This window comes from Filicampus tigris, chromosome 10 (assembly GCF_054856515.1).
Source record: "Filicampus tigris isolate MCC_2025a chromosome 10, RoL_Ftig_1.0, whole genome shotgun sequence".
NCBI classification, from domain to species: Eukaryota; Metazoa; Chordata; class Actinopteri; order Syngnathiformes; family Syngnathidae; genus Filicampus; species Filicampus tigris.
Window position 1 is genome coordinate 5,442,050 of NC_141226.1, and position 15,633 is coordinate 5,457,682.

The 15,633-nt window shown below is 39.5% G+C and overlaps 2 protein-coding genes across 10 annotated transcripts in view; one reads left to right on the forward strand and one right to left on the reverse strand.

The window, feature by feature from the left end:
• Positions 1 to 1,086: 1,086 nt before the first annotated feature.
• dusp12 (dual specificity phosphatase 12) lies at positions 1,087 to 6,465 on the forward strand. 5 transcript variants are annotated; one of them, XM_086043181.1, is made up of 9 exons: positions 1,087 to 1,170; positions 1,545 to 1,805; positions 1,885 to 2,160; positions 2,347 to 2,460; positions 2,571 to 2,689; positions 2,783 to 2,870; positions 4,756 to 4,847; positions 5,615 to 5,694; positions 5,790 to 6,465. In XM_086043181.1, the coding sequence occupies exons 3-9, from the start codon at positions 1,898 to 1,900 to the stop codon at positions 5,931 to 5,933; spliced, it is 900 nt and encodes a 299-aa protein (XP_085899307.1). In that variant the 5' UTR covers positions 1,087 to 1,170; positions 1,545 to 1,805; positions 1,885 to 1,897; the 3' UTR covers positions 5,934 to 6,465. The 5 variants fall into 5 exon arrangements, with proteins under 5 accessions (XP_085899307.1, XP_085899311.1, XP_085899310.1 ...); XM_086043184.1 differs by having other exon boundaries at positions 1,090 to 1,170; positions 1,606 to 1,805; XM_086043183.1 differs by having other exon boundaries at positions 1,090 to 1,170; positions 1,665 to 1,805.
• Positions 6,466 to 7,094: 629 nt separating this feature from the next.
• Positions 7,095 to 15,633, reverse strand: part of col15a1b (collagen, type XV, alpha 1b) — a 55,992-nt gene continuing 47,453 nt past the window's right edge. For 4 of the 5 annotated variants that reach the window (XM_086043179.1, XM_086043176.1, XM_086043175.1 and 1 more), the window contains 16 exons: positions 14,513 to 14,548; positions 14,258 to 14,311; positions 14,111 to 14,167; positions 13,892 to 13,951; positions 13,431 to 13,475; positions 12,239 to 12,320; positions 12,095 to 12,120; positions 11,539 to 11,637; positions 11,293 to 11,437; positions 11,137 to 11,192; positions 10,935 to 11,066; positions 10,749 to 10,847; positions 10,223 to 10,297; positions 9,221 to 9,418; positions 8,984 to 9,099; positions 7,095 to 8,547 (listed from right to left, as the gene is read on the reverse strand). In XM_086043179.1, the coding sequence (XP_085899305.1) occupies positions 8,325 to 8,547; positions 8,984 to 9,099; positions 9,221 to 9,418; positions 10,223 to 10,297; positions 10,749 to 10,847; positions 10,935 to 11,066; positions 11,137 to 11,192; positions 11,293 to 11,437; positions 11,539 to 11,637; positions 12,095 to 12,120; positions 12,239 to 12,320; positions 13,431 to 13,475; positions 13,892 to 13,951; positions 14,111 to 14,167; positions 14,258 to 14,311; positions 14,513 to 14,548 (1,503 nt within the window). In that variant the 3' untranslated portion in view covers positions 7,095 to 8,324. The remainder of the gene's footprint in view (positions 8,548 to 8,983; positions 9,100 to 9,220; positions 9,419 to 10,222; positions 10,298 to 10,748; positions 10,848 to 10,934; positions 11,067 to 11,136; positions 11,193 to 11,292; positions 11,438 to 11,538; positions 11,638 to 12,094; positions 12,121 to 12,238; positions 12,321 to 13,430; positions 13,476 to 13,891; positions 13,952 to 14,110; positions 14,168 to 14,257; positions 14,312 to 14,512; positions 14,549 to 15,633) is intronic. The other variant, XM_086043177.1, reaches the window with a different exon arrangement.

The following is a 15,633-nucleotide window of genomic DNA, read 5'->3' on the forward strand; positions in this document are numbered from 1 at the left end:
ACTAACCCCACCCTCCACCCCCGGAAAAAAGATGAACGACGGAAGACGGCTGACGAATAACGGACGCTCGATTTTTTGGGGGTAAAATGCCCAACTCTGCATGCTAGTGCCAATCAGTCACCATCTGATGAGTTTATAAGAACAGAACTGATGGGAAATCCCTGTTTACTTTCATATTGAAATGAAATTACTTGTAGCAAGAATTTTCACAAAATAAAATTATCCTTCCTGTAAACAACAAATGTTTTCTGCAGCCAGTAAAATTGCAACATCCAGCCAGCTTGGCGTTGAAGTTTTCATGCTGCATGCATGTTGAAGTGATGCCTGATGGTTAATGTGAACTGCCGCATTGTCTCAGAGAGGTAGAGAAATGACCAGTACAATAGACCTGGGAAGTTGGGCACCAGCCGCTTAAAAGATATACAAACAGTATTCTGCAAATTGCAGGAACGGCTGCAGGATTTGTCTCTCTCCCTAGGCTAATTGGGGGATTTCCTGATAAATAAGGGAGCTGACAAAATAAGTTATAAATGTTTTAGAATTTAAAATAAATGCTGGATGGACTTAATGGGGCTACAAACATTTATGGAGGGGCTATTTATCACTAATTACAGTTAAACCATGAGACAATAGCTGCATTAATGTTTATCCTTATACATGCACGTATCCACATAAATTGACAAGTGACATGAAGATGGCTTGAATAAATACATCTTTTAAAAGGATGCTTTAGCGCTGTCCACGGTAGTCATGGTAACGGAAGCTTTTTTTTTTAATCGTTTTTTTTTAAATATGAACAACAATATACATTAACAATACAGAATACAAGGGATGTACAGTCTACTTAACAAATATGAGAACATTAAATAATGAAAAGAAATGAAAAACAGAAAAGGCTGAAGGTTACTTCTTTAGTATCACAGTCTTTACAATCTTCTGGTCCGAATAGCTTTGGGGTTCAAAACGGAAGCCTTTTTAAGGGTCTCCATGTCACAGCTCGTGACTCACGGGCATATAGTTAAAAAAAAGTGGGAGTATTCTTTTTTAATTGTGAAAAATAACTGACTACAAAAGACTGTCACAGGCATGGGAAATTTCGCAGTCGGAACAAAGTTAGCGTGTATGTTTTACCCGGATAGCTGTCCAGGCAGTACCATCACATCATCACCTGTAAGCTTTTTTCTCCCTCTCATAGACGTGTTTGATTTGCTTTACTATTGTAGTATTTTGGTCACTAAAATAAGTGCCACTTTAGTACGTACCGTCAGGAATTAGCTAACAAGTTGTGTTAATTTATTTGTTGATAAGGATTTTGTAATTGTAATTCCACGTTGAACCTAAAATGAAATACCGATTTTCATTTGGGTCCTTCTCTAAACTTTTGAATGTACAAGTACGAATAGCGGAATAGTCCTTCAACTTTTCAGTACGGTTTGCACTGAACAGCAGAAGTCACAACAGAGTTTGATCCATTAATCGACCAATACATTTCCTGGCACAATTGGTAAATAAACAGTCATCTACGCCGTTCTGTTCACATTCAGACATTATGAAAATGGATCAACATATCAACGTATCACCTTGACATTGCAATGCTTGGAGCAGGCTGTTCTCAGAGGGGAGCTGACCACTGAGCTTCGAGTGCCTCATAGTGTCATCATCAGCATGGTGCAACAGAGAGACTAGGCGAGAGACAGAACGCCATAAAAGTGGACTTCCTTGGAAATTTGCATGATCGTCATTTAACACCTGTTATGAAGTTTGGCGTTCAGCTCCTTGTTAGAAAACAGCAAGTTTTGCATAAGGTAGTGACAGATGGACATTTACAATTTTAGAGATGGTCACTATTGACTTTGATACAGGCTGACTCTTATGTATCTCCAGCCCTGTGTTAGTCATGCTCCTGGTGGATCCTGGTGTGTTCATTGGAACGGCAGCCGACCTTAATGACAGTCGGGGGTTGGCAGAAGCTGCCATCACTCACATCGTGTCTGTGGACTCTGTGGACCCGGGGCCTCAACTGCCTGCGGACTCCAGCTATTGTAAGAAATGGATTAACGTCCTGGATGAGGTGACGTCGGACCTCTTGAGCCACATGGACGATTGCTGCCTGTTCATTCAGGAGGCCGTGGACGGCGGCGGGGCGGCACTTGTCCACTGGTAAGGGGGAATGTAATTCATTTTATAGAGTAATCAGTTACCGGTACTGATGCATTCCAGGGTCAGTAATGTCAAAATAGTGTTTCATTTTTATACTACATGTTGGCATGATTAATTCCATGTATGGCTGGATCACAATCTCAAACATCAGCAAAGAAGTGAGACATGTAAGTGTTTTTGCTTCAGTCAGGCTGGACGTAGTCGCAGCGCCGCCATTGTGACCGCTTACCTCATGAAGACGCATAAACTGAGCTTTGCCGAGGCTTATCACAGACTGAGGAGTGTCAAGCAGGATGCACAGTAAGCGTCTCATCACTCCCCGATGCCAAGTCTGTGCAATGTTGAGTCGTAACACCTCGCCATTGTTATTCGGCAAGACATGTGATGGGTGAGGTGGTTGTGCATTTCAGGGTAAACAGTGGTTTTGAGGAGCAGCTGTGTCTGTATGAGGCCTTGCAGTGTGAAGTGGACACCAGCAATCCACTGTACAAACAATACAGATTGACAAAGATTACTGAGAAATACCCTGGTAAGCACACACAAGTGCTTTTCGGATGAATCCCGTTATTCCGTTTTTTCCCCTCAGTTTCTCCTTCCTAATGTTCTTTGTGTGTGTGAGCAGAGTTGCATCAAGTTCCCAGGGAAGTGTTTGCTGCTGACCCCGCTCAGTCCAACTCATCTGAAGCCTCCTATCGTTGCAGGAAGTGCCGGTAAATCTTATTGCCTTTGTGTTTAAAACCTTATATCTGTCTCATAGGCTGGATTTACACCGTGTGCTTCAAGTGACACAACTCAGATTTGTTGTTGTTGTTGTTGTTTTTTTTTTTTTTTTTTTTTTTTTTTTTTGGGGGGCTGTAGCCCAGTTCACGTAAATGGAAACGGGAAGGAACCAGATATATTCAGATGAGAATCGGACCTCTTTCAAATACGATACTTATTGCAAATCTCCCAATGTGAGTGCAGTCTTAACACGTAGATCGCATATACCGGTGAATGTGAAATTTGTGTCATCAAAAATAAATAACCCGATCGGGCACGTGTAGTGTACACACCCGCGGCTGGCCAAACAACACAAATAGATATGTTTTTAGAAATCCTGTAAATCTAAACTACAGCAAAAGCAAAGACAATGAAATATGATACATTAGAGGTGGGTTGAGTATTAGAGAAGCAAAATGATTGCAGACGGGAGCAAGCAAAGAAATGCAGCGGTTGCCCTCATTTACCTCAGTGGGGTGAGTTCGCACAGGCCAGCTAAATGCTAGTTAATGTTTATTAATGTTTACTATTTGTATTAGGTAATAATGTTTACTCCTGTATGAGCTTGTGGGTTTATTTACGTGCAATTTGGGTGTTCCGTCAGTGTTGGATATGTCTCACTTGAAAAGTACATGCGAATTGAATGTAATCGGATACACAATCAGTCGGAATTGAGCACTTCACTGGCATTGTGAATCCAGCAATAGAATCGTCCCAAATCCTGCTCATCAGATTGTGCCCTCAGTTTCCTCTTCCTTGTTGAACTAAAAACAAACAGACACTTATTCTTTATTGCATACTGACCACTTAAAGGGACACTTTCTGAGCTTAACATTGGCACTTATATAATAGGTTTGCATGTAAAAATGACATCAGTACTAAAGTGCCCCCCCCCCCCGCCCCCCCCAAAAGACTCTGTCGGCACAGCTTGTGTTCTTTTTTCGGTCTCAGCGGTCTACGTCACGGGAGTGAGACAAGCGTGGTAATATTGCTGGCTTTGTCAGTTTTGTTGTCTAAAACGGCGACCGATCGCCACCAAAATGCAAATGCACATTACTACTCTTGTCCGCTTCAACCTGTGAAAGTATGAAAGTGTTCTGCACAATAGTTGGATTTATTGACATAAAACGTGATCTCATCATGCTCACCCCCACAAAATCTAAAATACCGTGGCGATCGCCCCTCCACTTTCACAAGCTGAGGCGGACAAGAGCATGAAGCACACGACCCCAGACTGGTTATATTTCGTACATTTAGCGACGCGAAACTCGTGTCAACTCTCAGTAGGCAGACGGCGACTGTCAGATGGCAAGCAATCAGGAATCTGCAAATATCCTGACTGGTGTTTAATGCCTCGCCCGTCCTAACTGTGATCAGCAAAGAAGCAGTTAAATGCAGTGTTAAATAAATCTATGTAGCCCTGCTCACTTCCACATTTCCTCATCCTCATATAAATCGGCCACGGAGAGGTTAATTCTTTTGATATGTTGAAGTGGGCATTAGTACAGATGTCCTCATACATTTTGGTGCCAATTGATTGCCGTTTTTGGACGTTATAAGCAATGAAAGGACAATGGTTTCCAATTGAGAGTTTGGAATCAGTTCCTCCCGTGACTCCGACCCAACAAGGATAGAACGGTAGGGGGCGTGGCCATTCTCCTCATTAACAAGAGGTGTTATTCATGGACTCACTAATTTCCTAATTTCTCCCAAATTTATTGATAAAATAGAAAATGACGACTCTTTTCATTTTCCTGATCAAAAAATATATAAAATGAACTTGTTAGTGAAAACATGGGCCCTTTAAGAAGCTCCACCTGGTATTCTCCTTTGCAGAAGAACTCTGTTCCGCAGCTCCAGTCTCCTCAGTCACCCAGTGGGTGAAGGAGCATCAGCATTCAGCCATAAGAAGTCCTCGAACCTGACTGGTAAGAAGACACGCTCACTGCAAAGTTAGAATATTTTTGTGTTTTCCATTACAGTTACTTTGTATAAACGTAAGATGTAGTTTCTTTGTTGACTGTGCGCCTCTTCATCACAAGTATGCTTGGTCAGGTGAAACCAACCTTGGGTCCTGCCGTCGCACACCACAAATCCACCAATGTGTAGATGTGATTGTTTGAACTGGATCACTCTTGGATAATTGATCCTCTTGGGAGTGACGATCACAACATTTAAGTGTGGCGTCACTTAACTTCTAATAAGCAATATGTGTATCAACCAAGGTTATTATAGTTAATGGAAAAACTTACAAAATAACTCAAATTAAAATTGAAATTTAAAAAAAAAAAAGTTTTATCTTGCACCGGACAAATACTCCATATCGTCGCTGTCATGTGAAAAACACTTATCTCCATTTTTTTTCCGTTATTCTTATTTTTACATGAATGGCGTTTCTGCGTTACAGACATCGCATAAAAGTGAAAATGAAAAAAGTTTCCAAAATTGGAAATATTTGTTTTTCACAGGATGATATATAAAAAAATTAAAACGAATGCTAAAAACTCTACTAAATGAATCATTTTTGAAAGAATAAAAACTAGCAAACCTGCTCTAACAAATTAAAACTAACTCACTTATAAAAAAAAATAGTCAAAACGAAATAAAAACTATTTATAATGAAAGATCCACAACTTTTATAACCCTGACATCAACGTGAATGCTGAGCCACAATTTGTTTATCTTCTTTGTATAGAAGGAGTCCAGTGTACATCCTATTTCATTGAACCAGTGCAGTGGATGGAACAAGCTTTACTTGGTGTGATGGATGGACAGGTACAGTAACACCTTTGTCTACCGTACGCGACACTTTTAATTACTGCCTTTGGCCACCTCAATTTTTTTTCCTTCTGTCCGCTTTCGTTTTGCAGCTGCTGTGTCCCAAATGCAGATACAAACTTGGCTCGTTCAGCTGGTGTGGAGATCAGTGTTCATGCGGCCGCTGGATCACGCCTTCCTTTCAGCTCCACCGAAATCGAGTGGACGAGATCCGGCCCATTAACTTACATAGATGACCTATGACACCCCCCGCAGTTGGAAATAAATCACACTTAATATAATCCGCACTTCACTTACAATAAAAAGAAAATACAATACAGTACAATGCAATACAATTGTATAAATACCTAGATAACTATTGTTAGATACAATTTTGTAATACTGACTAAATGAGCCACTTCCTGAGTTGAAAGTTATGAAACGAAAAACTTTACAACTGCAAACATCACCTTTAGCGATGAAGTGTTGTTTTTAAAAAGGACAGTAATGTGACTCAAACGTAAAAATATCTGTTGGCATCAGTGCAGAGAATGAAAGTTGTGTTACCTCGTTTGTTTTGTGTGTCCGAGGCGAGCAGCTGGCACAAATGCAGTTTCTCCTGTTCCATGATTTGCTTCATTAACTCCCCCAAAGGGATGATGGTCACCCCTTTAGAAATCAATGTTGTATTATAGGAACGTTGAGAGAAAAACTTGTAGTGGACGTGAGACATGTTGACAAGCTGTAACCTCGTCCAAGCTCTTTTGTCAACTGAAAGTTAACTAAGGGTTCTGGTTCCGGACTGTTTATTGAACGTCTGTCTTTATGTCATTGGTAACCTGTTTACACGCAACACGCGGTTTGACTGCAAGTGTTCATGACAACTTTCCAGATGGTGAGGGACGTACGGAGATAGACTACATCGACATAAACGAGAATGATATCCTAAAGGCTTCATTAGTTTGATTGAAGAAGTGAAACTCATACAGCTATATGTGTTACTCTACGGGTCCATCAAACACAGGGGAAAAAAAATAACTTCTGAAGGCCAACATTAAAAGCCCTGTATTCCGCTGTAATATTTTTTTTCTTAAATAATATTCTAATTTCTTAAGATTGTTTATTTGGAGGTTTATGGCTTAAAATTATCAATACATTTAACTGTGCGAAGTGAAGCTGGATAATACTTCATATTTCCGAGTTTCTATTTTGGAATTTAACTAATGAAATGAATGAAGTTCTCCACAATACTCTAATGTGTTGAGACTCACCTGAAGATGTATATATCTAATTACATTCCCCTATCATCATGAACAAGTTTGTATGAATAGTGTATATGCCATGAACCTACAACTGCAACATGTAACTTGTTCCTACAAAGCCATACTGCCATACTACAAAACTAAAGGAGACACCACTTTATAAAAACAATAATCAGATATTTATTCAGTGACAATCAGTCAGTCAGTACAAATGTTCTCATGACCTCAGAAGCTTGATTTTCGTTTGAACAGTAAAATCAGACATGACAGAAAATACTAATTTCAAATGGCAAACTTTCTTCGTTAATGTGAGCCTACGTGGTCCAGACACAACACAAAAAGTTCACCACTATCAATACTTGCTAAGAGAAAACAATCCATTTCGTGCCCAAACAAAATTGACTAACTATTGAGTAAAAAATACAATTTATACATGAATAAAAACACACACAAATATATACAATTTATTTTCATGAAAATTTAGAAGTGAACTCGCTAGACTTTCAAAGTACATGTTCCGACAGTATAAATTAATACAAATCCCAAATGAATTTGAACTCGAATGCTAACACAAAAAGTCGACATGTTGAGGTTGAACTGTTGATATCTGAATATCCTGAAATAAAAATGGATTTATGGCAACAATTTGTGGTGAATGAAAACGTTATGGGAACGTGTTGTGATTTTTCACTGTTTAACATTTCCCTCAATGTTTATAACATGGTGGCTAATATTCTCTGCGATTGACTTTGTTGTACTGTAGTGATATTCACTAATCGAGCATGCTTGTTCTCTATCTAGTATGAATTTATACTTGAATTGCAATTCATTTCAAACCATGTCCATGCACAGACGTTTTCTCGTAAAGTTTAGTTCAAACATAGATTCTTTTTTTTAATAGTCAAATTGTCATACACACTACTACCATGCAATAGAAATAATGAAAAAGTAATGTAAAAAAAAATCCATTAAAACGGTAACCCAAATTAAAAAGAAAAAAAAGAATGAAAAGACAAATTACATGATCTTAACTCATTTATGTTCTACGATTACGTGTATTCTAAAAGTCTCTTTTACAACTCATAAATAAAATGTTCCTTCCCTGTGACATGTAGGTAGTTGAACTAAGAATAAATAACTTGACTTGAAATGCATCCTTCAATTTATGTTGTATCAACGTTCGGTTTGGAAGCCCCCCCCCCCAATAAAAAAAAATAAAATAGTGAACGCAAATGTATTTGTAAAGAGTCAGCTTCTGCATGTTAAACATGATCCTAAACATAATGTGTAAGAGCACCAGTGCACCACCCTGACGTTCCTGTTCAAACGGACGATTTCAAATGTTCTACTCTGCACATTTTAAGCAATGCTGCTTGTGTGCTGTCTTCAGGTCCTCCGTTGATGTATATTCCCGACGTACGTGTTCTCTATACACAGTACGATGTAGTGGTTGGCACACGAGCGGCTGTGTTGACCTAACAGACGTCCGGTCTGGAGCAGTGCGGCCTGACCAGTCACCGCCATATCGGCAGCCCTCCACGCTTCGCAGTAGTTTATGGTTGCGCGGATTCCTACAGCGCTGGAACCATGCCAGATCAACTTCTCTGGCCTGGAAAGGAGGGCGAGAGACGTTATGTGCAGTAAGGTGACTGGGCCCAGGGATGGCGCTACACCGAGGCTAGAAGTGAGAAATAAATCTGTGTCGCCCCAGTTAAGCCCCTCCAGCATTTTATTTGATATTGCAAAATATATTTCTCCATTATTTTCTCAGCCCCCTACTGTATGTGTCAGTCCAGCTCTCGAAGAGAAAAAATCCTGTAGCCGCCCCTGGACTGAACTTTGGAGTGATTGCTAGTCAATGACAGGTGTAATGACCCATGAAAATTGCAAACTCCTCCATTAAATTAAGCCAAGGATTCGCTTTTGTCATAAAGGACTCAACCCAGCCAAAACCGGAACACCCCCTTAAAAATTATTTTGTACAATATAAGCCCCAAATACCCCTCCCATACGCTGTAAACACATTCTTTGACAAACACACTTACCATGCTGAGTCAGTCAGCACATTTCGTCCATCGAAGGAGTAAATGGGGACGGAAGGATCAAATGTGCCCCCATCGCCAGAGAAAATGGACATCCAGCTTTTGAACAACATCTCACCCTGGTAAGCGAGCACAGTTAAAAAACAAACAAACAAAAAAAAAACTCAGTCATCCCAGGTTATTCTATGAACGACCCTATTTTGTGACTTCATCGTTTCGAACATGTATAATCTTCCTCACCCTGAGATTGACCACAGGCATGCTGCCGCGGTCTGCCTTCCTCACAATGGTGGCCAGGTCTTGGAGGTGTGAGGACAGGAAGGCCCTGTAAGTGCTCGTTAGCCCCTTGGCCCGTGCCTGCTGGTAGCACTGGAAGTCGGCCCCACGGATCCCTCGCATATCCCCTTTCAATGGAGCGTTAAGAGCCACTAGATGGAGCTACATACAGTAGAGAGAAGACACAAGAATCCATTTCTAATCTCTGGAGTTCATGAGATCTATATAAAAAATTCTCCCTTTTTTTTTTTTTTTTTTTTTTTTTTTACAAAGACACATTGAAAACACTGCTCAGTGTTGATTTAAGCTGTCAGAGAGGTATTAATTCAGAAATATGTTTATTGTACTGGTACTCTGTAGTGGAAGGGGATTGCTGTTGCTGTAACTTTTAAACCCGGGGTTCAGTAACCTTTTGGAAAGTGAGAGCTACTTCTCCGGTACTGATTATTGCAAAGGGCCAACAGTTTGATACACATTTCTGAAATAACCGGTTTTGTCAAATTTCCTTTTTATGTCATTAATTAATGACATTTGTTTATATGAAGACACTGATCATGTTAATGACTTCTGACTGCAATTAGAAAACAGATAAATATCATATTCAACACTTTATTTCCATACATTTCTGCAGTGTTTACATTTTTAAATGATCACTTGTACAACATTCCTCGAAAATAACGTCCAATAACTGGTGAGCTATTTTTAGCACAGGCCCGCGGGCTGCTCATGTTGTTCTTGGGGGCTACCTGGTACATGCAGGTACCACGTTGGTGACCCCTGATTTAAACAAACAAGGTAGGCCTAAAATACATTCAAAATAATTTAAAGGTAGCAAAAGTGTAAGGACTTGGTCTTTGAAACTTTCACTGCTATTCCCCTAAAAATTGATGACTCACTCCCCTCCAAATTGGATGCAAAGAAACAAACTGCTCAACGTCATTTTGTATGTAAAAGATTTACACTCACCCCAGCTACAGCATTGAAGGTCTGTGGCAGTATGTTAAAACTGGGCTGATAGCCTCTACCGCCCTCATGCAGCTCCTGTCCAACAAATACACAATACGGGATTTGTGTTTTTATACAGTATATTTAATTAATAGCCATATTTTTCTTGTATTTTTTATACAGTATATTTAATTAATAGCCATATTCTTTTTGTATTTTTTATACAGTATATTTAATTAATAGCCATATTTTTCTTGTATTTTTTTATACAGTATATTTAATTGATAGCCATATTTTTCTTGTATTTTTTTATACAGTATATTTAATTAATAGCCATATTCTTCTTGTATTTTTTATACAGTATATTTAATTAATAGCCATATTCTTCTTGTATTTTTTATACAGTATATTTAATTAATAGCCATATTCTTCTTGTATTTTTTATACAGTATATTTAATTAATAGCCATATTTTTCTTGTATTTTTTATACAGTATATTTAATCAATAGCCATATTTTTCTTTGCATATTTATGTGCTTATGTGTACTTGGCTGTGGCTCCTGTGCGGTCGGCTCCATTCGCCAGGTTTGTTGTGGGTTTGAGATGCCGACGAGGATGACGGTTCAGATTGGATCAACTCTCCAAGCTGAAAGGAGAACGCGCACACACTTACTGAAGTAACATTTCACACACTGGAGCAGCATCCGGAGAGAAACTAGGATTTGTTACACACCTGAACTTTGCGCCATCCACTCTGTAATCTGATGTAAAGCTCTCCGCCGCTCTCAGACACGTACGCCAAAGTTCCCTCTGGAACGCGGCGGGTCTCTCTGGTCAGAGCATAAACTGTCTGGTAGGTGGGTACCTGAGCACACACATCAGTGTGAGAGGAGTTGTACACATTTGCTTTGAAGAATTCTGACCATGTTTCTTACCAGGTTTGAAATTCCTGGGGGGCCAGGAGGACCAGGAGGGCCTGGGACACTGACACCTGTTGACAATATATACACTCATAAAAGACAATCAGAACATAAACCTTCCCTTGAAGATGTTGAAGTTTTTTTTTTTTTTTTTTCATCTTCTCTCCACACCTGCTCCAAAAGCAGGTAGTGGTCCTGGGGGTCCGGCAGGGCCGGGTGGCCCTCTGGGACCTGGGCGTCCAAACCCAGGAGCTCCACGTTGGCCTGGAGAACCAGGAGAACCTGGAGGGCCAATGACTGACTCGCCTTTAGGACCCTGAACAAACAAAAACAAATATTCGATGTAACACTCAAGAAGCCCACAAAGAGGAAGAAAATAATTATTCGCTAGTAGTGTGGCTGGTCACCAAAACTCACCACAAGTCCTGAGCGCCCTGGTAGTCCTGGAGGACCAGGAGGGCCAGAGTCACCCTTTTCTCCCTTCTGACCTTTGGATCCCTGGTCACCTTCAGCACCCTGAGCATCACACAAAAACAAACAGTATTATCAAAGTGGAAGTCAGGACAAAAAATGTCTACACAATAATATGTGGCCCAACTAATCCAAACACGGTATTCTAATTAATATTGCATTTGTGGAATATGAAGTAAGCAGCAAAAGCCACCTGTTTTTATCCATCTCAGCGGGCAACCATTTTGGCACTTTCTGTAGACTGAAAAGGACATCAGAGTTGCTCAGAGCTCAGGTAAACCAATCAGGCTCACTTTGTGAATGTCACGTGACCAAATTCAGAAATCAGGCGAGCCGCGATTGGTCGTTACCAAGCCCTTAGGCACTGTGATGTCATTTGCAGTCGACAGTAAGTGACAAAATGGCCAACCCCTGAAATTCATGGCCGGGATAAAGAAGCTTTATATTTGTTAAGCTTTTTATTCCGTTGTCCATAATGAATCACAAATAGAGCTGTACTCACCACAATACCATCGGGAAACTCAGGAGCTGACAAACAACAACATAACATTCATGAAAAATCTTTTCATGTTTACTCAGATAAAAGAAAATAGAATTCAAAACAAATAGAAAATGCCTTAGTAACGAGATACATCAAAGGTCTTACCAGGTGTCCCTGGCTCTCCGGGTATTCCGACCTCTCCTTTTTCTCCTTTAGCTTGAACAATATTGACCCCATTATTTGAATCCTACACACAGAAATAAACACACTCGTCAGCACCAGAATATGTAGTTATACACACCCGAAATACCCCAAACTGTTAAATACTGAATATGACGAACATGTTGTTTATTAAAAACACTTAAATGTTTAACACATCATAAGCAGACAAAAAGTTAGGGCATTCAAAACACAGCTTCGTTAACAGTAGGTTCTATAAAGCCACACCTATATTTTCGGTTATAGAGATTTCGGAGTAAATGTTGGAATAAAACTTTTTTTTGTTTTTTGGTTATCTACTCTATACTGAAAAGTAATGGCTGAAGGCTATTGGACAGGTGATGGCAAATATGTTCATGTACAGTAGGTCTATAAAGTACATTTTTAAAACTATATCTGCAGTAACTGTACCTCCAGAATCAACTGTAGTTTCACATAAACGCTGGGCACAAAAAAGATTTTGCTCTGTTTCGTTATTATCGTATGATTAAGATCTTCAATATACCTGACCTAGTGTGTAGATATTCTTATTGACAAGTGGAATTCAAATACTATTGACTTGATTGAATTGTTTGGCTAAAGGGGTCAAAATAGTCCCTAAACATGCTAACAGTTGGCAACGATGACCTGTATTGGTTATATGATCTAGCGCTGCCACCGGTCCCCATGGTAACGAAATCTGTTTTAAATTGTGAAAAAAAAAAATGCACAACATGGCTCCTTTAAGATGAGATACATTTGAAGAAGAGACCTTCCACCACACCCAGCACAGTAGATGAAATAATATTGGTTAAATAATATAATTAAATTCCAACCACAAACAAACTGGTTAATGATTTAAAGTTAGTGATTGGAATTCAGAAAAAAAGCTGTTTTTTTTTGTTTTTGTTTTTCTTTTGCACAGAGAGCACAAAGAATAGTTGGAGGAACGTTTCCCAAGCACCCAACACCACCAAAACGGAGTCTGATAAATGCAATAAGGAAGATGAGGTCAGGAAAGGAAGTTTGTGGGTGGGGAAGACGGCAAGGGGTGGCCAGAGAGCTGCCATGCTGCTCTATCCACTCCGCAACAGAACCATCAGATGGTAACCCATTTCAAAATGAAACGGACCAATCGGATGGCCTGACTCAGACTTACTAGTCCCTTTTTGCAATGCGGTCTGGGGCGCACGGGAAACACTGTCTTTAAAAGAAGAGCATGTTATCAGCTTTGAATGATGGATTCATCACTTGGCATGGCTCCACAAATAGAACAAAAAAATTGAAGCGGAAAGGATAAATTATTATCGCAAAATGGGGGAGGATCAGTAAGAGTTAACATAGACCGGAATTTGGGCATTAAAATGTCCCGATTTATTGATATGTAAAGATGTATAAAGCTCAAATGAATTGGCAACAACTCCACAACTAGCATTAAGTGTGAAATGGCAAAGATATTATCTGGTTTGATTCTGTCTAGTGAACATGTCATAGTGCCACTCAAACTGTTCATGAAACACCCAAGGATGATCACTTGAACAAAAATATGTGGGGAATTTTTATCCTAATAGTCCATCAAGAATATAAAAAAACAACAACAACTCAAAGATGAACACTTACTCCATTCAATCCAATAATTCTTCCTGGAAGTCCTGGCACACCAGGCGGACCAGGGGGTCCCTGAGAATAAAACATCGACATAGTCTAAAAGGTAGGTTGCAGTTTTGCAAAAGCAACTAGAAATGAACACCTCCAAAGTTGACTGACAAGTTGAAATACTTATTAAGATTTGACAATGGTGTACTGTACAGGATGTAAAAACAGACTGTTGTCTCTTACTGGCAGCCCAACAGAATCTCCCTTTTCCCCTTTCCGACCAGGCATACCAGGTCGTCCCTATCAAAAGAAAACACAAATTGTTTTTTGCACAAATGCAAAGTTATGTATGTTTTAAAATACAACTTACGTTAGCTATAAAATACTTACAGAGCGGCCAGGGAACCCATATTCTCCCTTTTGTCCAGGTGGTCCATGTGGGCCCTAAAAATATATAAAAGCAACAGACAGCTTACAACAGACGTCGTGGTATCTTCGTTTCTCATGAGAAATCTAGCAACATCCAAAAAGTACTTCAGGTGTCTAAAACCAAAATAAATACATAAAGTATACAGTATGTGCGCAGCTTTCCCTGGCAAAATAATTTTCATTTAATATTAGCCGTGTCAGTTTGGGTGAACTTACAATGGGTCCTGCAGGTCCAGGCAATCCTCGGGCACCCTGTCAAAAGAAAAATGTGATTGATTTGGCTCTAATATTCTACTATTCTCTGTGAGAGCAATGCACATGTTCTTCTACAATTAAGAGAAGAATGGTCATTTTACTCATTTGAACCCTCCAACACTCCAAATTACAATATATTACTTAAAGGGAAGTCAACCCAAACATATTTTTTTCAAGAATATGTTCCCAGCAGGCCCACTAGTTGAAACACGGCATTCTAATTAATTTTGCGTTTGTGGAATATAAGTTAAGCAGCAAAATGCACTCGTTTTTAGCCATCTCTGGGGGCGGCCATTTTGTCTTCTGTCGACTGAAAATGACATCACAACTGCTCACAACGACCAATAACGGCTCAGATTCAGAAAACAAGTCAGCCGTGATTGGTCGTTGTGAGCAGTGAGCAAACATGTCCACCATAGCAGCACTATGCACTTCCAGAAGCAAGGAAAGCACTGATGAAACACTTTCGGTTATGTCCATTACAACTCAAGTCTTTCCGTTTTCTCCATGACAGCAACAGCAGCCACAAAGTTCACAGAAAGCTTTATCTGACTCGTCTTTCACTGACCTTGTTGTAACTGAATTTTATTTTTTTTGCAGTCTTCTTACTTTGAAACATGAAACATGAAAACGTTTCATGAATCAGAACCAACACCAGTGTTTTCAGGGCAACAAAAAAAGTCAGTCATTTCAGTCAGAAAAAAGTGGTTAAAAAAAAAAAAAAATATATATATATATATATATATATATATATAATAAATAAATAAACAATGGAGAGCGAGAGCGAGTGAGTGTGAGTTTGATACAGTACACACACTTTTTGCGGTTGAAAAAGGCCTGTCCCCCTCAGAATATGCCCCCTTCCCACCTCCCTCCGCTGAAGTAGAAAAATAGAGAAGGGCAAACGTAGATGACAGAGATTCAACGTTAATTAAACATTGACCTTTCAAATGTTTTAATCCAACCAAAATACAACGTAGATTCAACAGCATCTTTGATTCACAAACTTCAATGCTGACAAAATATTGTTCAACCAACATTGATTAAACATCAGTCCTCAACTAAAAGCAAAAATCAACCTT

Coding starts and splice junctions, on each gene's coding strand:
- dusp12 (XM_086043181.1), top strand. CDS start 1,898: ATGCTCCTGGTGGATCCTGGTGTGTTCATTGGAACGGCAGCCGACCTT. Junction 2,161..2,346: donor GGGGCGGCACTTGTCCACTG/GTAAGGGGGAAT, acceptor TTTTTGCTTCAG/TCAGGCTGGACGTAGTCGCA. Junction 2,871..4,755: donor TATCGTTGCAGGAAGTGCCG/GTAAATCTTATT, acceptor TCTCCTTTGCAG/AAGAACTCTGTTCCGCAGCT.